This window comes from Lacerta agilis, chromosome 1, assembly GCF_009819535.1.
Source record: "Lacerta agilis isolate rLacAgi1 chromosome 1, rLacAgi1.pri, whole genome shotgun sequence".
Taxonomy (NCBI): domain Eukaryota; kingdom Metazoa; phylum Chordata; class Lepidosauria; order Squamata; family Lacertidae; genus Lacerta; species Lacerta agilis.
In genome coordinates, this window is record NC_046312.1 from 37,076,350 (window position 1) to 37,102,449 (window position 26,100).

The 26,100-nt window shown below is 40.6% G+C and overlaps 1 protein-coding gene across 5 annotated transcripts in view; it reads right to left on the bottom strand.

The window, feature by feature from the left end:
- DPH6 (diphthamine biosynthesis 6) overlaps nucleotides 1-26,100 on the bottom strand; it is a 248,600-nt gene that overhangs the window by 189,051 nt on the left and 33,449 nt on the right. For all 5 annotated transcript variants that reach the window (XR_004426269.1, XM_033144473.1, XM_033144465.1 and 2 more), the window contains exon 4: nucleotides 3,694-3,767. Coding sequence is in view for 4 of the 5 variants with exons in the window: in XM_033144473.1 (XP_033000364.1) it covers nucleotides 3,694-3,767 (74 nt within the window). In the remaining variant the exon portion in view is untranslated. The remainder of the gene's footprint in view (nucleotides 1-3,693; nucleotides 3,768-26,100) is intronic.

The window sequence follows — 26,100 nt, forward strand, 5'->3', positions numbered from 1 at the left end:
TTTTCCTAATCATATGTATACAATTCAAAAAGTTGCCCTTTACTGTCTCTTGCAACTAACAAAATATCAAGCCAAGTCTTTGTTCTATATTGCCTTGAGTATTGCATTTAATTGGTCATACCATTTCCTACCTTTCTTTATTAGGTTTTCATAGAGGACGGCGCTGCTCGCTGAATTTCTCTCGCCTGTTCTGTGATCATATTTATGCTGTGTCTCTATTCCCACTGGCTTCTAATTTTTTTATTGTATTTAGTTAATTTTTTTTTCTTAACATCCAAAAATCTGCATAATGCAGTTCCTTTTATTCTTCTCTTTGTTCACCCCATATTCCTTAGATTGTGCAGAAACCATTCCCCCCCCCCGCCCCCGCCCCCGAACAGTGCTCAATACATTTTAGGCATTTTAAATGCCTGAAACTTTAAAAGTCAGGGTTCTGACACCAGAAGTCTTCAGACATTGGGCTACAACTTCTGCAACCCCTGATAATTGACCATATTAGCTGGGGCTGTTGGGAGATGGAGTCCAAAAACAGCATGGGACTTCCGGTTTGGCGCCATCCCCGCCGGTCGGGAGAAACCTCGCGTCCGAGGTTTCTCCGTCGCTGCGGGGGAGGGGGAGTCAAGACTGCTACTCGATCCCCCAAAATCACCAGGTGGAGAGTCCTGGTGCCGTGGGACCCGGCGGGTCCCCCCAGGACGCCTCCCTTGCTCTCCGGTTTGCCCTAGTAAGGGCAGCCGTGACGAGCGAGGTTTGAAGGCGTGGGGGCTGTGGGTTCATCGCTAGCTTCGCAGAGGGAAGTGGCGGAGCCGGCGGGGGAGAGCGCCAAATTCTTCTGGGATTCGGCTAATTGGACCTTGTAAGTACCAAATTTGTTAAAAAATAACAAAAAAATTTGATTCAATTTGGAAGTTTTGGGAACTCTAAAAACGGAAGTCGGTTCCCTAAATGTTGAAGAAGGAGGAAGCAGTGTAATTTTGAGTTCTGAAGCAATCTATGGATTTTGTAAATAGAAAATTTCTGAAGCTTTTAAGATACAATTGTTCTCTCTCTGAGATATTATTTGGACTGCATAAGCTTGCTGGACTTTATGGACTTTACTGACCTTATGGACTTTATTGATTTTATGGATTTTATGGACTTTGAGGATGCCCAAAAGGAAATGGTCTAAGGATTTCAAAATAAAAGTTCTGGAACTTTTGTGCAATTTAACAGAAGGATTCAACCAGTTAAATCAGCTAACGGGGACAGTACTAGCTGCGGACTTAGCTGTGTAAGAAAAGGAATTTAAGGCCTTTTGTGAGAGCTACAAGGACAATTATAATGAAGAGGAGAAAATCCGAGGAAAAAAAGGTGGATCCAATCCGTCGAGGAAAAGTAGGAAAATTAAGAGGAAGAAAACAACAAGAAGAAAAATGGGAAATCTGTAAGAAAAAAGAGTGTCCGGAGGAAGGCGGTACAGACTCTGGTTGTTGAAAAACTCTCAAGGATATATGAGATAAGAATGGAGTACAAACCAGTTTCCCAGGACTGTGGAATTATGGTATTTGAAAGGGAGGGGGTGGGTTGAAAAACTTATGAACTTTGTGGGAACTTCTTTTGCTATTATGGTTTGACGTATGGTATGTTAACGGATAATGGTATGGTCTTAAAATGAATGATGAGATAAAGGAGGGAAGGACTTTAAGGTAAATTCAATTTTAAATATGTTGTTATAATAGATTGGGGAATAACAATGAAAGCTTAGAAATACAGTGAATGTGGAGGTTAGTTAAAAATGATGAATTAGATTTATAAATTGGAAAAGTATTTTGTAAGAAATATTAGTAAATGTAAGAAAGAGAGGAAATAATATTGGGTTTAATTGGCAATAACTGTAAATTAGGTTTTTGCATGGAGTCAACGGGTGGGAGCCGGGGAAGTCCACAAGGCTATGATGATACGTGTATTGTAAGTGATTAAATTGGCAAAGTATAAGTGTTTACCCCAGTGAGAGGGGGGCTTATTTGGTATGCTCCTCTTGGTGAGAGAAAGGGGGGTTAGAAAAAATTGATCATGTGCTGTAATTTGACTGTAATTTGGTCATAATTGGAAAAAGCCTAATAAATATTATTTAAAAAACAAAAAACAAAAACATCATGAAGGTCAGTGGTCCTCCATTCCTGCTATAAACAGTGCTTAATTTTTAAACAACAATAAGTACCATCACAGGTTAAAGAAGCAATTCCATATGTTTCCACGCTCATTTCTTCACTCATTACAACAGGAGTGAAAACTTGCACTCATAGGGGGGCATCTGTCTGTCCATAGATGAACCTTATGCCAAAATTGCTGCTGCCCAGGCATAGACTGCAGTAGCCTACAATGGTTCTCAGATGGACAGAATATAAATATAAGCTACAGAAAGGTGAAGTGTGGACCACAAAAAAATATTGGATGCACCTCTAATTGAAATATTTTAAGCAGAAATTTGTCAGATTATTACTGAAAACCATAGGCTCAGTATATGTTAAGGCAGATGAATCTGCTCACTGCATTGGAAAGAGCCCATTCTAATCTGACAGCAGCATCTTACAGGCATAGAGAAAAAAAGACAAAAGAAAATTCCAACTACATCCTAGGTACAATCCTTTACAAGCGAAGTGTACATTAAAATCATGCATTGCAATAGTAGGAAAGAAAATAAATAAATAAATAATGTAAATAATGTAAATAATGTAAATAATAATACTAACATAATTTATTTCTCCAGTTTAACTGACTCTTGTAAACCTTAATTTTAACTTCCCTTCTACTCTTTCTCGGGTTTCCTCTCTGTTGTCTTTGACTGCGTTTTCTTATTCTACTAAATTATTTTCATATATTGCACTGTCTTACTTTGTCACATCTACTGCTGAAAATTATTTTTTTTCAGTCTGTTACACTTATTTTCTTGTTATAATATTTTTCCATATATTCTACATATAATGTCCAGTCCTCTTTTAAATTCTTATCAGATTTATTTCTTAATCTATTTGTCATGCTGGCAAGTTCTATATATTCTAATATTTTAAGGTGCCATTTTTCTCTTGTTGGTACTACATCAGTTCTCTACTTTTGTGCTACTAGCTGTAGTCACATACATCCATAGTGTAGTTTGATTTTTCGGTATTTCTATTGTTATTATTCCCAGAAGGAAAGCTTCTGGGCTTTTAGGAAACGTTCTTTTAAACATTTTCTTAAATTCGTTATAAACCATCTCCCAGAATTCTTTTATTATTCTACAAGACCTACCATGAGTGATAAAATGTGCCAATTGTTTCTTTACATTTCCAGCATAGGTCACTTTTAGTTCTAAATGTTTTAGCTAGTTTACTTGGCTTCAAGTGGGCCATTGTTAAACAGTTTTCTTTCAACACATAACTAGCAGTGAATTTTAAATTTATTTTCCACAAATGTTCCCATAGGTTCGGATCAATATTATGACCCACATCTTGTGTCCATTTGATCATAGATGATTTCACAAATTCTTCTTTAGTTTCCCAAACTAATAATATCCTATACATTTTAGATAAATTTTTAACTCTAGATCTTAATATTTCTTTTTCGAATTTGGCAGGCAATCCTAATTTTTTTTTATTAAAAGCAACAATAGCTTAAAGGTGCTTATACGACTTGCTTACCATGCATTGTAACACAGAGGGTAATTTTACTTACACGTCTTCCACACGGACCCGTTGGTAGTCTGAAAGAATGGCCCCTACAGAAACACCTTCCACACCTTCCTCATCCTGAAATGGAAGAGATACACATAAAAACCAGGAAAAAAAATAAGTTAATGAAGTATCCAATAACATGGATTGTATCGACTTTCACTCAGCTTTAGGTATGAAAAGGAAAAAACATGACAAATGAAGCCCATAATCAGGGACACAGAGACAAAACTCTGCCCACCTACCCTGCCAATTGCCCTACATACAAATGATGCCCATATCAGAGCTATAAGTCATAAAAATGTTGGCCTTTGCAATCAGTGGGAGCTGATATCCACAACAGTGCTGCAGCTAAATGAATTTCTGCTATCTACTTTTCTAGATGAATTTCTGCTATCTACTTTTCTAAACAGGGACGCGGGTGGCACAGAGCCTAGGGCTTGCTGATCAGAAGGTTGGTAGTTCGAATCCCCACGACGGGGTGAGCTCCCGTTGCTCGGTCCCTGCTCCTGCCAACCTAGTGTAAGACCATAATGGGCTCTTGAGCTCTTGAGCGGTGGATTCAGGAACACGAAGAGGCAAAACACCATGCAGGGTTCAGCAGGATTTATTTTGAGTTACATATGTAAAGCAAAAGGCACAATCCAAAAGTTGGACTGAGCACTGAGAGACTGGCGCGTACTGCTTATAAAGACAATACAGAAACCGAAAATAGAAACCGAAAATTGGCTCAAGGTTCACATGTTCCTTAGGAGTACAACCTCCCAAAGCCTCCCCAACTCGCTCTCCCCAGTCTGGGAATGTGTACCTGGCGAGCTTTGAATGTACTTGGCAGGCTTCCCAGAAATATAGCAACATCACCTAGCTTGTGAGCACACAGATCCGCTATTGTATGCTGAAGGTTAAACCTATTCATAGGGCATGTGTGTGTGCCTAATCAGCAAGAAAGCATAACTTCAGCTAACCGGCAATAATACTTGTTGCATTAGATAGGAAATACAAAAGCATAAATCAATAATACCCATGCAGGGGGATGAGTCTACTAACTAGGAAATACCTTACATCTTAATGGACTGAATATAACGTTAATACAGTTGGCAGGAGCCAACTCCAGCTGCATTCCTCCTGTCTGCTCGGAAAGCGCATGCATCCCGTCCAAGGCTGAGAGCCCCCCTTGCTCACACAACTCAGAGCTGCCCCTCTCCCAAAGACCCATAGGAACAATACACAAATATAAATCAATACATACCAATACATGTAATGGATACACAACTCCAACAAGCCTGATGCCTCCAGTATGATCAATCAACAAGACCAGCTCTTAAGCCCATTAAAGGCTAACCACAATTAACGGCACATTCCTTAAAATGGGCTTTCCGTCCCCCTCTCTCGTGATGGTGTTTCTATGGTAACAGCCAAGGTGCTATTTCTGTATTAACAGGCCATTGTTTAATTCCAGACCGTACACCGTTATCAAAAACCTTGAAGCTGCTGGCTAGTGTTGGCTGATTTCCCAGAAATAGTTGAAGAAGCAACATTAGGCACATTCCTTTTCCAAGGTCTCTGCCTCTAAGAGACTGTCTCTCTTAATATTCAGCAATACAGAAAAATTATATTTTAAACAGGTTAGAAAAGCAATTAAGGCATTTATAATCAATATGGGATATTTAGCTATTTGACCTGTCCCCTTCACTAGCAGTTCGAAAGCACGTCAAAGTGCAAGTAGATAAATAGGGACTGCTCCGGCAAGAAGGTAAATGGCGTTTCCGTGCGCTGCTCTGGTTCACCAGAAGCGGCTTAGTCATGCTGACCACATGACCCAGAAAAACTGTCTGCGGACAAACGTCGGCTCCCTTGCCCAGTAAAGCGAGATGAGCACCGCAACCTCAGAGTCGTCCGCAACTGGACCTAATGGTCAGGGGTCCCTTTTACTTTTCTAAACATCTTACTCCAGTCTTCTTTAATTAGCACCATCTCCAGTTTTATTTCTGGTTAGATCTGGGCGACATATTGATATATCATCCAAAATCAGTTTGAAGTCCATATTGTGATACCTGTTTCATAATTTTTCACCCGGCAGTATATCGCGAATCATGATTTCTGTGTGTACTATGCAAAAATCACACTGTGGGAAAAACCATGAAGCCAGCCCAAGCTTCTCTTGGTTCCGGCTGCAACCCCAGTTAACTCCGCCAGCTCAGCTCTCCCCTACCTCCTACAAGGGGCAGCAAATCACAAGAGTAGGCAGTGGCAAAAATGACAATACAGTATAGGAAAAACCATGAAGCCAGCCAATACTTCTACATAGCTCCATTCTTATTTCAGACTTCGTGATATATCAGTATATCGTGATGATTAGCTGGCGATATATCACAATGCTGAAAACCAGATATTACCCTGCCCTAGTGATGGTCATTAGCTATAACACCCTAAATTGCCCGGGACCAGGGCATTCAAATGATTGACTTATCTCATATGAACCTACCCATCAATTTTGCTCATCTTCAGATGCCCTGTTTTGCATTCCACTGCCTAGAGAGGTGTGGTAAGCAAATACTTGAAAGCTGAAAGGTTCAGGGGTGGTGTCCCAATTGTTTAGCTCCCTCTCAAAGGAGTTGTTAGATAAGCCATTTCTTTGATGTCTTTTAGGCAGGAGGGCAATGTATTCTGCATTACATTGCTAACATCCAGCTAAGCTTCAATGGCACTATGTGAGTGGCAGGTGCCAACATATCAACTATATTGCTCGGATGTCAAATTTGGCCCACTGAGTCAAAAAAGTTCACCAACCCTGAGCTATGCTACATAAATTATCTTTCTCCCTCCCTCCCTCCCCCCCCCAGCTGCACACAGCAATGGCAAAGTTTAAATACCAGTAAGTCATTATCTATTGCGTCTGCAGTATCTACCCATTCTAGTAATATTTTAACAATAAATATGTAGCTATAGTATATGATTCTCTTCATCACTGAATGAACCCATAGTATCTTAAAAACTTAGTACAACACATTTTGAAAATAGCTGTAAGTTTAAAAGTCTATTTCTTTTTAAGGAAAAAAAACCCATCCTTTCTAAACTAGAAAAAAGGCATTGCATTAAGTAGTGATCGTCTTCATTACTTGACTGTAGTGCTTAAGGCGGCAGCTAAACGCACATTACAAATATCTACAGGATTATCTTAAATTGTTACACACAGGTCCAACTTGTTAACCACTAGTACCATTAGTGCATGGTATTCCACAGTCATCATGGTAACACCACAGCAATGCAGTTTTGGGTGGGGGGGATGGTTGCTTGCTGCAGCTGGGGTCCTTTGAATGTGATCTCCTCAAAACAAAGATGTAGCATGCACTTCAAAATTTACAGAGCAGAACCCTTTCAGATAAGCAGCAGTGAATGTGCAGAACAGTAACCATAGTGGCATAGTATTATCTTGTGTGGACAAAGTGTTATGAAAGGGTACATTCATGTATTATTATTATTATTATTATTAGAATTTATATACTGCCCTATACCTGGAGGTCTCGTGGTGGTTCACAGAATAAAATCAAAATATAAAACCACAGAATATATAATCAAAATAAAAACAACAACCCAATAACACACACACCCCAAAAACCCCACATTTTACAAGGGCATAGGATGTCAATAAAATGTACCATGATGCCAGTTCTATGAAGCCTCAAAAGTACTGACAACATGGATAGCAACTGAAAACCAAGTCCACAAAAGTGCAGGCTAGTAGTAATAGTAGTAGTACTCCGTCTGACAGGGCTGCCCCAGTCACTCTGGACAGCTTCCAACAGGATAGGAACACACAATGTGACATCGAACATTAAAAACTTCCCTATATAGGGCTGACTTCAGATGTCTTCTAAAAGTCATAAAGCTGTCTATTTCCTTGGCATCTGATGGGAGTGTTCCACAGGGTGCCACTACCTTAACAAAGGGATAGCTCAGTCGGTAGAACATGAGGCTCTTAATTCAGGGCATTGGGTGTTGGGCAAAAGATTCCTGCATTGGGTATTAATGTTGGGCAAAAGATTCCCGCATTGCAGAGGGTTGGACTAGATTATCCTCATGGTCCCTTCTAACTCTATGGTTCTTGCTTACATACATACCGAGAAGGCCCTCTGCCTGGTTCCCTGTAACTTCACTTCTCGCAGTGAGAGAACCACCAGAAGGCCCTTGGAGCTGGACCTCAGTGTCCGGGCTGAACAATGGGGGTGTAGACGCTCCTTCAGGTATACAGGTATTTAGGGCTTTAAAAGTCAGCACCAACTCTTTGAATTGTGCTCAAAAACATACTGGGAGCCAATGTAGATCCTTTAGGACCAGTGTTATATGGTCCTGGCAGCTGCTCCCAGTCACCAGTCTAGCTGCCGCATTCTGGGTTAGTTGTAGTTTCTGAGTCACCTTCAAAGATGGTCTCACTTAGAACACATTGAAGTAGTCTAAGAGGGAGATAACCAGAACACATTTAATTTGTCACAAGAGTCTATTCTTTTTTCTGCAGCTGGTTAACATGTCTTCCTCCCTGAAATTGTAACTACGTAACTGTTCACTGGTTGTATGAAGAGTTCTGAAAGCTTTGCCACCTTGACTTGTTCATATAGTATTTTGTGTGCCAACCATTACCTGTACTTTACCTGAATGTTGAGTGAGCATACCCAGTGGCCTCACTTTTCTATTAAATAGCACTGAGGACAATATTGTACCCTGGAGTACACGCCAGCAGAAAGACCATGGGGCCAAAACACAGCCTCCCATTGCAAGTCCATCAGGGCAACAAAAGTTGATTCAGTCTAGGTAATTTGATTCAGCCTAGGAGCTCAAGCAATTTCTCAGCTACCACTCTCTCAAGCACTTCTCTCTCAAAAGGGGGTATCTGTAACCAAGCTATAGTTGTTATAAACCATAGGTTCCAGGTTGAGCTTCAATGGTTTGCTGCCAAATAAGATCAAATAGGAAGAATTCCAAAATAGAGACCATAAGAACTGCTATAAGAAAGAAACTGAATGCAATAACAAAATTCTACGGGCTGCCCAATTTGCTAGTGGATTAAACACAGTATAACTACACATGCTTTTTAATCCTCTTGTTACACAATTCCTTGAGTTCAGCAAGAAGAAAATTAGTGATAATGCTTTCCATTTAATTAGTATATTACATGCACTGTAATTATTAGTGGGAAATGTTATATTAATGAAAGTGAAAGTTAGCAGTAAATTACCTTGTAGTTATTGTCAATTTCCCAAGCTACTGCTCCTTAAGATAACCCTCTCCCTATGGTCCTTCCGGTAATTTTTCCTTGCCTGATAAACATGATGATTAAACAGCACACAGTGCAAACCTTTGATACTTTTTAAATTAAATCCATGCCCAGCCTAAGGGCTGTGTCTGATTTCAACTAAATGTGTCAGTTAATCAGATAAAAAATTATCAGTAACTCAAAGAAACAGCAGCCTAAGGCTTCATCAGGGCTAGGGAAAGCTGAACAAAATAAGACATTCAGACAATATCACATTATGAGTAAAGGTTACTGATAAGCATAAAGCCAAACAGAGCTGTTCATCACCTTAATAATATCTATCTTTGGAGAACCGCTACATACAACAGTCAAATTATCGCTTTTTAAAAAGCAATTAGAAAAATGGGCTACTATGCCAATACACCATTAAATTGAACATGCACTGGGGGGAACTAAGGATTATACTTGCAAAAATACAAGCTGCTTTAGGAAATATCTCACAAAGGGATGCATTATTATTTCTAAATAAAAAGCACATACACTTGAAACAAGGTTTGGGATTGGCAAACAAAATTACTAGGCCAACATATTGGATATTTATGTTCAAAATTTAATTACAGTCTAAATAAAGGAGGGTGCAATTCACCCAGTCTCCTCTCCTATGCCACCCTCCCCACCAAAGCAATATCATTACACCACTCTAATTAACACCCGGCCTATCTTCTCCATCTAAGGTCTACCTTTCCAACTCTTCCTCACTTTCTACTGAGGCACTCACCTCGTTCTCCTCCATTGTTATCGGTCCTTTCCCATCAGTTGTCCTCTGAGAAGACAGCTACTCTCCCCTTTCACCCTACTCCATCTTAACTGCTACCATGATTCTCCTTTTGTAACTCTCCCCATCCCCAGCTCACTCCTTATCAAACATTCCAAGTCCTTCCCCCATTTTGGAGGGGATGGAGAACCTATCCCTGGACTCTTCTAACCACTGGCTGATTTGTATGCTTTCCTGAACCACCACATGCCTGAGACATGCTGTTCACTTTGACTCTCTTGCTTCCAACTATACTGTTGTCTGCCCTCCTTTTTCTGCAGACTATTGAAAGCATCCTCGTCGAGAGCAAATATTATCTTGCTAGCTAATGTATAGGTCTCTATTTTGTCTTGGTCCTTCCAATCCAACTTCATTATGCTCTACATTCTGATGATTCTTCTGACAGGCTGAAGAAAAACCACCTAAGAACATACATTCAACATTTGCATTGATCTCCACCTATAATATTTATTCAGATGTCTCATGGCTGCGTTAAACTCAAAATTTCCAAAACCAAACTGTTTGTGGTTCCAAAGCATTCTCACACAAACTGATCCTTTAACTCTGTATCCCCTGACATCACAAGTCAGCATGTTGACTAAACAGATAGAACTGGATTACCTTAAATTCATCCACCTTTTGTTTTCCCAGTTTAGGATGCAATCCAAACTCCTCTTACACTGGTTGTGGGGAGTTTGGATTAAAGGGCCTATAATCCTCCCACTTCTCTATCTATCCCGAAGGACTAAAATAACTATACCGAGCAGTGTGTAGTCATAGATCCCTTTTCCTTATATTTTATTAGACTGTGTCCTGGCACACATCTAGTATTTTACTAACCAATGTTGAGAGTAAATGGAATACTTTCTGGAAATTTAGGATAGCCTTGTTTCTCAGTTTCAGGGGAGAAATACATCTGATGTGGAATGATTGGGGGGAGGGGGATCCAAGTATATAATTAGAAAAATCTAGAAGTAAAAGGTAAGCCTTTGTCAAATGAATAAACACCCACAGTTTTGCTCCAAGCACTGCCAATCATTTTTTGTTTTCCACAAACTGGTATTAGTAGCTGTGACTGGCATCAGCTTGTCAATGCCTCTGGCTGCAGCTGACTTCACACTCTCATGAGATATTCCATGAACTGAATGAAACTAGAACCTTGCACACTGTGTGCGCTACCACAGAACTATGATTTGGAGACTAATAGTCCTATAGACCAGGAGGAGTCCTGCATTCATATGAACTGAGCTGGAATCTCCCTAGTGTGCATCAATGCGCTCTCAGAAAAGAACAGCAAGAATCTAAGAAACCCATCTTTTCCAGCCACGAGACATTCTGTATGACAAGCATTCAACCCTCTGTCATCATCATGCATTCCTGGCACGAGCAAAAATTTAGAATAAGAATGGAAGAGCCCTGCCAGATCCAACCAAAGGCCTACCTAGCACAGCATTTTGTCCTCACAGTGGTCAAACAGATGCCTATGGGCAGCCCAAGCAGGACATGAACACAAAATTAGTATGCCAATCATGTGACTCTGAGCAATGCAAAGTTGCTCTAATTTGGGACCTTGGAAACAGTCGTCCTAAGTATATAAGATCAGAGGGGGCTGGAAGTTGTTAGTATTAGGTTGTGGCCTACAGAATACTTCTATGGCAATTTAAGAACACAATGTCAAATGCTTATTTTACTGTTTGAAAGACTGCTATGTACAGGAAAAGGCCACACCCCCGTGCATAACTAAGCTTCGAAGTTCAAATCCCTGGCATCATCAGATGACTGGAGCTGCACCTGAGAACCTGAAGAGCAACTGCAAGAGTAGTCAGTGCAAAGCTGGATGTCTCAGTGGCCTGACTCAACATAAGGGACCTTCATATATTCAACGTGAAACCCAACACAAACTCAGCAATCTAAACGTGTGCCAAGCAAGCTGGACAAAATGTATTATCAACAGAAAAAATGAACTGGCAAGACAAGCACAATCTGGCTTTAGGAAAACACTCAGGTTTTTTAAATAAGGATATTTAATTGGAATGAAGGAGGAGCATGGGGCTCTCAACTTTTCTCTGCATGCCACTATCCTTACTTTTTGATATTCCTTTTTATGTGGTTGATTAAGATGGTGCCATTCCTCACAAGTCTTCTGGCCTACTTTGGCTCACATTTCAGAACAGGTGTCTCAGCATTTAAAAAAGGAGAGATCTGATAAAATGTTGTTTTTTGCACATTGCATGTTTTTAAGCAAGACAAAAATTTCAGCCGAAAATAAGCAAGAAGGCATCAAACACTTCAATGCTGCTGCTACAAAACTCATGAAGTAAGGAAGTACAAAAATACCTAAATGAAACGAACCATTGCTTACTTGAAAAGACGACGTTTGATATGTGAGATTCTGGTTTTTTTAAAATTTTGAATTCATGACATAACAAGACTATGACTCAGGCAAGCAGAACTTTGAAGATGAAAATCAAATATGCACAAAGTGCAATGATGTTGTATATATGCAGATACTGAATGATGTCATGTCATATAGGCAAAATTTATAGAGTCATAATATAGGTTATATCAAGTAGCTTTATTCATGTAGGAAATGCCTTGATTTTCTTGCAACAGAAAATTGGCCCAAGACTCACTACTGAAAGCTTAAGGACAGTAAGTTGTATCCAGTGGTGTCCCTTTGTGGACAGAAGGCAATTTGATCCAATGGTTTTAGGGTTTTTTTAACAAATAGGAAGTGAAGCCATTTTTACTAATTACCACTGGTTCTTCCATACTTCCACTGCTCACAATATTAAAGCACTTAAAATTGTATCATGATGGCCCATCAGTGAGTTAGAGGCTGCTTTTCGATTCACATAGAGAACTGTAGGAGGAGGTTAAGGTTAGTGGTAGATGGTCACTCTCAGTGTTATGCCCCACCTGGAACTTCAAGACAAGGTTATAGGCAAATCTTGATATCAATATATAGTCTATGACACTTCCTCCCGCCTTTGAAAAGTGGGTATATTCCCCTGGGCGATCCCCTACTTTGTTGCCATTTAATATAGTCAATTCCCTTCTTTTTGCAACCTGGGCTAAGCATAGCCCCGAGTAGTTACATCTACTGTCTCTGGAGAGTCGTGTGAGACCTGTGTCTGTTGTGTTTCCAGGGTCATGGATCTGGTTATATTGACTGTATAGGTTGTGATCATCTGTTCCCATGCGTGCGTTGAAGTCCCCACCGATTATAATTGGGGTGGATGGATAGGAGAATTCAAGGGGCTCTAGGAACGCTTCCAGCTCTTCCCAGTTGGCTTTAACTACGGATTTCTTTTTACAGGGGGCAGATAGACATTGACCAACAATAATGCTTCTTTCCTTAGATTGACTAAGACAGCCGTTGCTAGTGAATTGCAGCTTGGTAGGACCCTTAGGGAGTGTTCTAACTCTGTGGAGACAAGACTGGCTAGGCCTCCGCTTGGCCTGCCTCCCCTTAGGGATGGCGTGGCGGACAGAGAGTGGCAGCAGTAGCCGTTAAGCAAAAACACCATTCCATAATCGACTCTGCCCCTGTGGAGTCGGTAATGTGGAGACTGTATCACATGTACTCCTGTCTTGCCCCTTATATAAAGACTTGAGGGAAGAGATCGTCATGCCGCTCATACTCGCCATTCCAGGCCGCTCGCCCGAGGACATACTGTTTTTCCTCCTGGCAGACCAGAATACCCAGACAACGGAGAAGGTAGCCAGATTTGTTGAGAGGGCCATGAAATTGAGGGCTGCCAGCTGAATAACAGTGCCCCCTCATAATTAAGATCTCATTTATTCTTGTTTTAATTGTGCCGAATCCCGATTCAGCTCATTTTATTGGTTATATATGGTTTTATCAGTATTGTATCTGTAATATGTGTTTTGTTTTTTTTGTTTTTTGATGCAACGGCCTGTGGGCTATGCAAATAAATAAAGTTTGTTGTTGTAGGAGGAGGTTTATGATTTCAAAGGTTAAACATTATAAATATTAAAAGAAGTCATGCATTGTATTTATGCTTGTGGAGTTCCTACTGGTCTCACAGACTAGGCCCTCACTGGCACTTGGGTCCAAACAGATGCAATCCTGTATACCACCAGTATAATTCCAGGAGCCAGATATTGTACTCCTGCTTTATGACCTACTACTGCTCTGTTTTCAAATTATAAGTATTTATGCTTCTCTTGATCAAACGGTATGGACATTTACTTTCTATTTCATGGATGGAAAACCTGCTGCCTAATAACTACCACCCTTAAAATTCTGGCCACATACCACCCATTACTATTGTATGTTTATTGCACATACTATTTACTTTGTTCAATGGGACCTCCTTCCAAATAAATTTACACAGCCTTAGGCTTCTAAGCAAGTGATCTCACTTAGTATCCTTGCATGCATACAGGAAATGTCATACATGCAACTTTCTCTTGTTTCTAAGTAGGTGTAATTTTTAACGCACACAGGCCATGTAATAACATGTATAAAGTCCTGTCTCCTATATAAAATATTTAATGTTCTCGGTCTGGGTCAATGCTGAGGCTTCCCAGTTTACCATACATAGATGCTCTCCCAATGGTCCTTTGAATCCAGTCCTTGGTGTAAGGCCTAAATCTAAGCATACAGACCTAACAAATCATAATAGTTACAAGGTTAATTCTATACAGGCCAAACAAAAGCTCACTCAATGCTCAAAATAACTGAACGCTACAGGAATCAATGTTGAATACAATACAAAGAAAAATACTCTTAAATCAATCATTGATCATGAAAGCAACATCAATAATTCTACCACAGACTAAACAAAAGCAGAAGTTTTCAGTCTTTAGCTTTTCTTTTTTTTCTTTTTAGTGTTTTTCTAGCTTCAGACAGGAAATAGGCATTTTAAATATATAGAGCTCATTAAAGGGGCCCACTAAACTGTTCCGTAATGGTAAAAGATTTTGCATTCAACGTTCCACTACAAACTAGAGGTTTTAATGGCCATGTCCATAACAGAGTTGTCAGGATACTTTTAAACTTGATACTTTAAAGAAAACAACTGACATCATGAAACCTAATTATTAGAATCTCACTTTGTCAAATCTTTACCGAGCTTCAGACACACATAAGTAGAAGAAAAATATCCATCTATAAAATGAAAAATGCCTGATTTTAAAAAAATAAAATACCGTAAATTCTCTGCTTGGTGCCGATACAGAAATAAAGCAAGTTAATGTCTCATAAATTGCGGCCTTTCGTGCTCCCACCATGCAAGTTCGTGCAACTGCACACAATGCAGGCAAGACAGCTAAACATCTACAATGAAAAGCGTTTCTTACATTCTAGTATGGACTTTCTTAAAAGACAAAGAATAAGCAGGGCTCTCTGATAATGGAGCTGAAAATCCGTGTGCAGAAGTAAAATGTTGTTGTTGTTGTTCAGTCATTCAGTCGTGTCCGACTCTTCGTGACCCCATGGACCAGAGCACGCCAGGCACGCCTATCCTTCACTGCCTCTCGCAGTTTGGCCAAACTCATGTTAGTAGCTTCGAGAAGTAAAATAGCTGCTAAAATTGTTCCACAAACTCTTCTGCAAGAGTTCATGCAGTGCGGTAAGTAGCTTCTATAGCAGTTCTCATGCTTCGATTTGTGCCAGAAACTACACAAGCTGAAGAATCTGTGGATTTAGTGCTCTAACGAGAGTTGTTAAAACAACTCTAAGGCAAGGAGAAGATGCCTTCTGCATGCAGAACGGCACCCTTGGATCCAACCCATTGTTTAAGTGAGGCACGCAGATTATGTTGTAGCAACCATAATAACCAAATGGTATTGTTTTGTTTTGTTTTGATAACTGCCAGAGCGGGGAGATAAAACTTGTTTCTATTGGATCAGATTTCTGTAGGTGACAGCACTAAAATTATTAGTGGTGGTGGTGGGGAAACATATAGTAACACAGAAAATTAAGATCAAGAACCAAAGAGCTTTGGGTAGAGAGCCTGGGCCCTCCATGTGTTTTTGACTACAAGTCCCATCTCTGGCTATTGGCTATGTTGGTTAGGGTTGTTGGGAGCTAGAGTCCAACAACATCTAGACAGCCAAAGGTTTCCCACTCTTGGTGCAGAACCTCCATATAAGCATGCAAATGAATTACAGAATAGAATAATAGAATTGTAGCATTAGAAGGGTTACAGAGAGTCATCTAGTCCAACCCCCTGCTTAGTTTCCAGACCCTTTAGCATCTTGGTTGCCCTCCTCTGCCCACATTCCAGCTTGTCAATCTCTTATTAAACTGTGGCACTCCAGGTGTGGTCTGATCAAGACAGAATAGAATGGGACTATTACAGGCAAACTCTGGCCCTCCAGATGTTTGGGACTACAATTCCCATCATCCCTAGCTAACAAGACCAGTGATCAGGGGTGATGGGAATTGTAGTCCAAAACATCTGGAGGGTGGGAGTTTGCCTATGCCTGGACGATTACTTCCCTTGATCAGGACACTATGTGTCTGATGACATAGAATAGCATTGGCTTTTCTTTTCTTTTCTTGGTGCTGCATCACACTGTTGACTCATGTTACACTTGTGGTCCTCCAAGATCCCTAGGTCCTTTTTGCATGTACTACTGGCAAGCGAGGCGTCCCCCATCTTAAACTTCTGCAGCCAGTTCTTCCTGCCTAAGTCTAGAACTTCATTTTGTTTGTTTGGGCCCAGTTCTCCAATATGTTAAGGCCATCTTGAATCCTGATTTTGTTTTCTGTGGCACTGCTACCCCTCCCAGGTTGGTGTCATCTGCAAATTTGATGAGCATCCCCTCAATACCTTTATCCAAGTCATTGTTTTGCAGGATGACAAGGAACCGTTAGTGAGCACTCGTTGGGTTTGGTCAGTCAACCAGCTATAAATCCACCTCACAATTACCTCGTCCATTCTACATTTTATTACCTTCTCCACAAGAATATCATGACGTCAACCTCCCCCTTCTACCACAAGCCCCCATTCCCCTATTATTCCAGGGTGGTCATTGTAATAGACTAGGATGGAATATGAACACCTTCAGTCAGAACTCTATGAAGCTTCTTAGAGGCCAAAATTTTGTGCACAAAAGGTTTCATAATGTGACAACATAGGAAACTTACAAAACATGCAGTTCACTTTGCATATCATTAAGAGTTGTTAAGCAATTGCTTTCAGCTGAAAAGAACCAATTACGAATGAGTCACTCAAACGATCATTAACAAAAGATTTTATAAATTGCAATTTTAATAGTATTTGAGTAAAAAAAAAAACTCTGAAGAGAAAACGAAATAAAGAATAAATGAAATTAACTGTGATAAATCAAAAGAAATTAAAGTTTAACAATGGCTTGTCATTTATTTACCCTAACAAAATAAATGCACATGAGAACAATAAGTGACAGTATCTTGGCGAAGGGAGCCGAAAAGGGGATTTTGGTACAAAGAGAGGTACAGGCTGCAATTGTCAAATAGACTATTTGCAAATTGTGACATTTGCTTCCATATCCACTGTTCAAACTGTGATCTGAGAATCCAAGTCATTTCTCTCTGAAATTCAAAACATATAGCTAAGCTGAATTACAAGCAGTACAAAAATGCTTGGAGAATTAGGAAAGCATTTAACACAAGAATGGGGAACCTGCGACCCACTGAATATTCTTGGACTACAAACTCACATAATCTCTGATCATGCTTGTTAGGGCAGATGGAATACAGAATCCAATAACAACTGGTACTCCCTCACAGGTACTCCCTCCATAATTTAGAACTCTTGTTTTTTAAAAAAAGGTTCTGTATTGATATATATATATATATGTTACAACAAAATACACAAAGTGTGACAATTGAGGGATGGACTTGAATCCACATCAGCATGACAATCGTTCCCTCCACTTTTACTATAGCAGTCATTCCTCTGAGAAGACTCCTAAGGCAGGATAAGCCAACATGGTGCCCTCTAGTAATAGTCGTAGTTGGACTACAACTCTCATCATCTCTTACCATTGGCCATGTTGACTAGGGCTAGTGGAAGCTGTAGTCCAACAATAGCTGAATAGGACCACGTTGGCTAAGTGTGTCCTAAAAGTTAGAAACCCCTCTCAAAGGTCTGAAGTGGGACACAAGAGTTCTGTAGAGGGAAAGAAGAAATCATGGCACATCTTACATAAGTGGAAGTATTTTTCATTCATACGCAGCACCTTTGGACCCTACTAAAAATCTCTTTGTTTAATAAGCTGGTTTAAAACAACTTCTAGAAATTTTTAACATCTGAAAGGTGAAAAACAGCATAGCAACAAAAATATAGGAGGTCCAAAAAGTGCTTACTTGGGAGTAAGACCCTTTTTGTTCAAAAGAATGTAAGCTCCGAAGTATATAAGCACTGAAAGCAGCCTTAAAGTCTGCTCCCATGTGTGTTTACTCAGAAGTCAATCACATTGAGTTCAAAAGGGCCTTTTTTTTTCAAATAACAGGGTATGGAACTGCAAGATTAGTCTATTAAATAGTCTCGCTTTCTCTTGCCTTATTCATCAAGGCCTACATTGCCAGGATTCTGCACTACTAACCTGTGAAAGTCTTCACAAGATGTCATCTCCTACAACCAGGATATCACTCTGCTCCCCCAGTTAAATCAACTGCAAATTTTATATGGCTGAGGTGTATGCTTAACCTTCTGCTCCACATTTTTTTTAAGTATAATATATTTAGCAAAAAAAAACACCGTTACTTTTTCCCTATTCAAATTTTATTTTGTTTTATAGTTTATAATGTATCCATAGCATTAAATTTGTTCTGAAGTTTTCTCATGAATTGCAATTTGCTGACATACTAAATGCTTTACACATTTTTAATACAGGGGTACCTTGGTTCCCAAACGGCTTGGCTCCCGAACGCCGCAAACCCGGAAGTAAGTGTTCCGGTTTGCAAACTTTTTTTGGAAGCCAAACTTCCGTTTCGGCTGTCGTCATTGTTTCTGGGGCCAAACAGAAGCCGTGCCTTGGTTTGCGAACGTTTTGGAAGTCGAATGGACTTCCAGAACGGATTGAGTTTGGGAACCACTGTACTACATTCAAAACTATAGCACAGATTACTCTTTTACAAACTGTAACCTAAAACAGTGCCAATGTTGGGATCAGTTTTTTGCTATTAGGAGGGCAATCCAACCTGGTCATGGGGGAAAGTAGCTGTGCTGTGGCAGATGAAACACCAAATCTGAAGCCCTACTGGGCTCACGTCAACAAGAGGGAAGGCTGGATGGAGCACTGGTGCTGTTGTTGAAGGAGCAGTAAGGCTTTGGCTCCAGCAGATCTTCAGTTACCCACGGTTTTACCCCTTGAACACCTCCTTTTAGGCACTACCACCACTGGATCACAAAGAGTGAAGAAGCAGAAGTTTCTGTGGCTGCCAGGGGAGGCTTGCAAGAGAAGACCTCCATCTCTACCCTCCCTCCCCAAAGGAACATGAGATTCTTCCATAAGAGGGGTCTTTTCTTTTTTGTTTTGGATAAACAAACATTCCTTAATCCTCTTGTACTTCTGTAACAAAGCATTAAAAAAAAACCTATCCCTCAAGGGAATAATGTTGTATTAAAGTAGATGATTCTTTTATCATTTGAAAAGGGGAAAAATGTTTTCTATTACAAGACAGGGGGGCATCAAAATCTACATTTAAATGGAAATATTGTGAAATGTACGGGACAAAGAAAATAGCTGTGAAATGTACGGGACAAAGAAAATAGCTGTTGAGTAGATTCAGTTTACATACATTCTGAAAACACACTTTGAAAATGCATTTACAACTTTGCGGCAATAAATATGCACAGTTTGTAAACGTTCAGGAATGCCGAGGGAACTTTGGTTTTAACATGAAAATCTTGTGCAGCTGAAGCTCTTTGCATAATACTGGGGAGATTGTGTATTGGGGAGAGATCATATATGGTAGGATTTTTTTTAAAAAAAAACTTGCTAGCATTTAACATAATCACAGACTTGGTTGGGGTCTTGTAGGTCATCTAGGGATTCTAGTTGATCCAACAGCTCAACGCAGAAAATCCAGAGGTCTAGGAGCATCCCCAAAATGTGGTTGTCCAGCCTCAACTCCAGTGAAGGATAGCGTGCCCACCCACCCTTCTAGGTAAGTTGCTCCACTGTGAAACTGCTCTTCCTGAAAAGAAGTTATTCCTAACTTCAACAAAAATCTACCTTCCAGTAGAACGCAATACCTCAAGGACCGCCTCTTTCCATATGAACCTGCAGGCCCTTCTTCATGTGCCTCCTCCATGAGAGGTCTGGAGGGTGGAATGCGATTTTTTTTTCCCCAGTGGCTCCCTGCTTATGGAATGCTCTCCCCAGGTAGGTTGGACTGGCACCTTCATTATACACCTTTAGGTGCCAGGCAAAAACATTCCTCTTTATCAGGCCTTTGGTTGATTCTCATCCAATACCTTTTTAAAATGTAGGGGGGGTTAGGGGGGTATTCGGTTGTTTCTGCTTTTATTTTGATTATGTGTTCTGTGGTTTTATATTGTGATTTTATCCTGTCAACTGCCCTGAGACCTGCAGGTTTAGGGCGGTATATAAATTTAATAAAGTAAAATAAAGCCTCGATCTGCAGCCCTTTAGACCTGGTCTTTGGGCAGCAGAGAAAAGTATTTCCTCTCTTCTACAATAGTTTTTCAGGTATTTGAAGTGCGCTACCATGTGGTCCCTCAGTACACACCCAGTTCCTTTAATCTTTTTTCACAGGGCTCTTTTCCCATTCCAATGACCATCTTTGCTGTTCTCCTCTATAGCCATTCTAATTTGTCTACATCTTTATTAAGAGTGTAACACCCAGAACTGGACACAGTACTCCAGACGATGTCTGACTAGCCCAGAATAAGGAGGAGCTACTGCTTTGGGAGGAAAGCAATGACAAACCTAGACAGCATCTTAAAAAGCAGAGACATCACCTTGCCGACAAAGGTCCATATAGTTAAAGCTATGGTTTTCCCAGTAGTAATGTATGGAAGTGAGAGCTGGACCATAAAGAAGGCTGACCGCCGAAGAATTGATGTTTTAGAATTATGGTGCTGGAGGAGATTCTTGAGAGTCCCATGGACTGCAAAAAGATCAAACATATCCATCCTTAAAGAAATGAGCCCTGAGTGCTCACTGGAAGGGCAGATCCTGAAGTTGAGGCTCCAGTACTTTGGCCACCTCATGAGAAGAGAAGACTCCCTGGAAAAGACCCTATGCTGGGAAAGATGGAGGGCACAAGGAGAAGGGGACGACAGAGGATGAGATGGTTGGACAGTGTTCTCGAAGCGACTAGCAAGAGTTTGGCCAAACTGCGGGAGGCAGTGGAGGATAGGGGTGCCTGGCGTGCTCTGGTCCATGGGGTCACGAAGAGTCGGACACCACTGAACGACTGAACAACAACAACTGCTTCCTGGGATGGTTCTGCCCAGTATCATGTAGTTTTGACCAGTAAAACTACATGAACAGCTGAGATGTAGAAGATTTTTTATTTAATGTATCCTGCCCTTCCGCAAACAGAGCCCAGGGCAGCTTAACATGAAAACATTAAAAAAAAACCTAAAACAAACCTCTAATTATCCATGAAATAACAAGAGGCAGTGATGGTATTAAACAGATGGAGCCATTCAAACTATGAGTCAAAGGCCTGCAAAATAACTGGGACTGAAGTAGCCTCTGAAATAAATACAAAGTAAGGTGCAGTCGGTTCTCAACCAGGATCTAATGGCTTCCAAGGCATTAGATGCTGGAATTTCAGAATCAGTGATGTTCCCAGTATCTCTAGGACATGCTTACTATCATAACCATCGTTCTTATCAAGACACATACAAATATGACTGCAGGGTGACAGCTTTAAGATCCAAACTGAGCGAGAGCTGCTCCAGAAGGTGTGACCACCAATTTCATAATACCAGTCTACATTGCCAAGAACCGGGGGGGGGTGGCATTTGTATTATCAGGAGCTGTTGCTCATTACCATGTTCTGGAACAACAATTTAGGGTTTGGGTGATTTTGGCTACTGTTTTAATCAGAGACTTATATATAATTAATCTTGGTTCATCTGGAAGGCTCTGTGGCAAGAAAATCCATATTTAAAAAAACAACAACTAATGAGAAGCACAACAGGACAATTCTGAAGTAAAATCAATTCTGACTACAAAAAGGAATATGCTAATCTTCCAAGACAAAACTGTGGCGAGTTACACAATTTAAACACCTTCAATAAAATGACGTACATTGTCTCACCATCCAGCTAAATAATAAATGAAATTCCTTTTTCATTTGAAGAACCTAAAAAATAGCAAAGAAGAAGATATTGCAAAAGGCAAGAGACAGTGTTTGAGTGGAACCTTAATTTCAAGCTTGATGACTGCATCTCTCCGAGAATAATGGAGGAAAACTTTATGAAGCATAGGGTAAAGGCTTCAATAAGAACTGTGTGAGAAAGAGGTTCCTACAAGGAGCTAGTCATTAAGGAAAACAAAGCCTGTAAATAAATAGAATCAAGTTTCTATCTTAGCGCTGGCAATATTCACACAATGAAATCTGTCAAAACAACGAGATCTCAAAAGCCCAACCTAGCATTTTTCAGTTCTTGCCACACGTCATGAGCTGAACATCAAGAATAGAGTTTAATAGCAATGACTCACAATACCAACCTTCCCCAGCCTAACGTTTTGGACTAAAAGCCGCTTCAGACCCTCCATAATGGCCACTGGTAAGGGATGGTGGGAGTTGTAGTTGATGGAGGGCCCCAGATTGGCAAAGAATGGTTTATAAAGTACACAATGTGGCATCTTAAATGAAAACAAAAAATGCAATTTAAAAGAAAATCAATCTGTAGTAATTATTTTACTGGGCAAGGCTTGGCTATAAGATGGGAGCCTTAGGCATAGTCGGTCAGATGCCAATGTGCCGACATAGCCTTACCTTTGAACTGAGCCTAAGCCAAGCCATGGATAAGCATCAATGCATAAACATGCAGGTACTCACAGCAGAATTTGCAGCCACCTCACTCCTTCCTCAGGCCTTCTGCTCTGAGCTACCCAGAGCTAAGCCATCATTTGGCATAGCTTTATGTTCAAGCCTAGACTTATGGTCTGTCGGTTGGTCTCAATGCCCTCCTCTCAAAAACCTTGAGCTATGAGCCAATGTTTGCTCCTGGCTTACCACTTATGGTCTGTCTGGGAGAGACAAACCATGTGTCTGGATTCTGGCATAAAGCTAAGCCAAATGGTGGCTTAGCTCTAGGTAGCATGGCATTAGAGGAGGACAAGGGGAAGACCAAAGTGGTTGCAATTTTTTCCTGCTAGGAATTCTTGTACATTCAAACTCAGCTATTGTCTGACTTACGTGTTGCGTGCAAACTGTGCCATACAAATGCGAGTTCAAATGTTGTGCTTCCTGCCTGCCCCTACGGGTATTTGTGGGGGCCGGGGAGTCTGGAAGGTGGGAGGGCAGCTTTATCATGGAGACTGGTTCATTTTTGGACTGGGGGCTGCCAATTGGCCAGCTCCCTCCCCTCCATTTTTTTTTAATGTTCTCCTAACTTATTAAACTGAAAGAACAGAAATGGCAGCAATGGAAAGCATCTGCCAGCAAGTTTTAAGACTGAAAGAGAGACAAAACTGGATTCCTTCTCTGGGGGCTAGGGATGTAAAAGGAAAGAAATGTGGAATAAAATAGTGGGGGGAGGGGAGGAATGGAAAGAAAATGTTATGAAGGAGGTTCACGGGAAGGCCTGTCTCCTTTTCTCTCTCCCAGCACCCTGGAAGCTGTGGATAATATCCTCTCTTATCTTATAAAGAGCCAACCATTCTCAAAGGCTAGAAAGAGCAGAAGAGGAGCAATACCAATATCTGCTATACTAACAAGGAGCGGGTAAAAGACAGTATTAGCAGCGCAGGGGAAAATTCCACTTTTCTTAACGTGTGTTTACAAAACAAAGATATATTTACTATTTTAGAAGGCAAGTTTCCTGGTTCTGGGTAAAGAGATATTCAATATTCCAGGTATTGAAGATAAGGAAAAGTCGAGTGACACAATATGACACCAATGGTTCAGTGTTCAACAGGAAATGATTCAGTAATAATTATTAGATCAATACAGGGCCACATATGTTCATATATATAGAACAAGACAAAGGCAACATCAGTTCAAGGACAAAGGGATGGAAATAAAATTTAAAAAAAATTGTATGTATTTTATTACACCTTTATTAAAAAGTTAAAAGCAAAGGCACTTTACACTTAATTTCCCTTAATTTTTCAACACACCTGTCACTCCACTCCCTGCATGCACGCACACACACACACACACACACACACCCTGCAATAACGACACTGTCAGCATCCCTTATGTAGCTCCCTCCTAGTTTGCATGGTCTCTTCACCCTCCTGCTGTCCCCATAAATACATAGAAGTCCCTGTCTCAGCCACTGGAAGCAAGGAGACTAAGTGCGATAATAGAATTTGTGCATGAACAGTTCCTTTTATTGACAATTTTCAAAAGCTTTTCCAGGTCTGGATGTCTTAAAATTCAGTGAACAGGGACCAAATGTCCATGGCTTATATTATATAGTATATCATCAATAACACACCATGCTGTACTGCCATAAAGTAGCGTAATTGAACCTATGTCACACATTCTGTTACATGGCACTATTTTCTGAGATTCTGTACTTTGTTTACTAAGGTTTTCCTTCTCCTTGTAGTGATCACACTCCTGCCTTCTTCTCCCCCTCCTGAGGCATCCTAAATGAATGATAATGTGGCAAAGCTTGAAAACAAATTAACCTACTTACTACTTCTTTTTTAACATCAATTTCTCAAGCCAGGAAACGAAAATTATTGATGTCTATCTTCGGCACATTGCCAGAAATGAAGTTTCCCCACAATGCTTTTCTGTTCATGCTTAATGCTTAAGTTTTCAGATCAGTTCCACAAAAGTGTTGCTTGGATCTCAGATCCACTTACATAACAAAATAAAAAATAAAAAATAAAAAAATCCTTCCAGTAGCACCTTAGAGATCATATCAAAAACAAACTTAGTTTGTCTCTAAGGTGCTACTGGAAGGATTTATTGTTTTTTGTTTTTTGTTTTTTTTATTTTATTTTGCAGACCAACATGGCTACCTACCTGTAACTTAAATAACTATGACCTTAATCCAAATAAAGTCAGGTGCAACAATGCACACACAAGCCGAGATGGGGATTATGGATGCAAATTCCTACTGCCATGCAAATAATCTACAATGTTCAGTGTAAATGGGGAGGTGAGGTTTTCCACTGAATACTTTGGTACTCACTGCAATGCAAATGTGCATCCAGATACACATTTGTATTTAATCTGCACATGCAGATCAAGCAGGGCAATCTATACGCAGAGTAGCTGCTTCTGCATTTGCTTCTCTCTTGCTGGATCAGGAAGATTGATTAAGCTATTTTACTATGATGACACAATCTACTCTACTCTCTCCCATTTGCCCCAAAATGCACACTCCGCCCCCCCACTCCCCGGAATCCCTGCTGATAGGTCTCAATGAATCAGTAAGATTTGTACTATATTTATAAATCAGTAACATTCATTAGATTAACAGCCACGGAGCTGTTTCTCAATGGCAGGACATCTGAGCACTACTGGGAATTATTTCCTTCACACGCAATAAGGATTATCAGTCACAGAAAGTCACAGGCACTGGTGTGGTTAAGTGAGTGTGCAATTCTACCTGAGCAGCAATCGAAAGGAAGGAAGGTGGACTGAGCTGCCAAGTGTCCGCCCCATGCCTGCACACAGCTTTCAAGAGGCATCTCACCTTTGCGACTGTGCATACCACTAGACAGCTCTTAAAGGTAAAGGTAAAGGTACCCCTGACCATTAGGTCCAGTCACGGACGACTCTGGGGTTGCGGCGCTCATCTTGCTCTATAGGGCGAGGGAGCCGGCATTTATCCGCAGACAGCTTCCGGGTCATGTGGCCAGCATAACTAAGCCACTTCTGGCAAACCAGAGCAGGGCACGGAAACGCCGTTTACCTTCCCGCCGGAGTGGTACCTATTTATCTACTTGTATTTTGACGTGCTTTCGAGCTGCTAGGTTGGCAGGAGCTGGGACTGAACAACAGGAGCTCACCCCGTTGCAGTGATTTGAACCGCCAACCTTCTGATTGGCAAGCCCTTGGTCAGGGGTCAGCAAACTTTTTCAGCAGGGGGGCCGGTCCACTGTCCCTCATACCTTGTGGAGGGCCGGACTATATTTTTTTTTTGGGGGGGGGAATATGAACAAATTCCTATGCCCCACAAATAACCCAGAGATGCATTTTAAATAAAAGC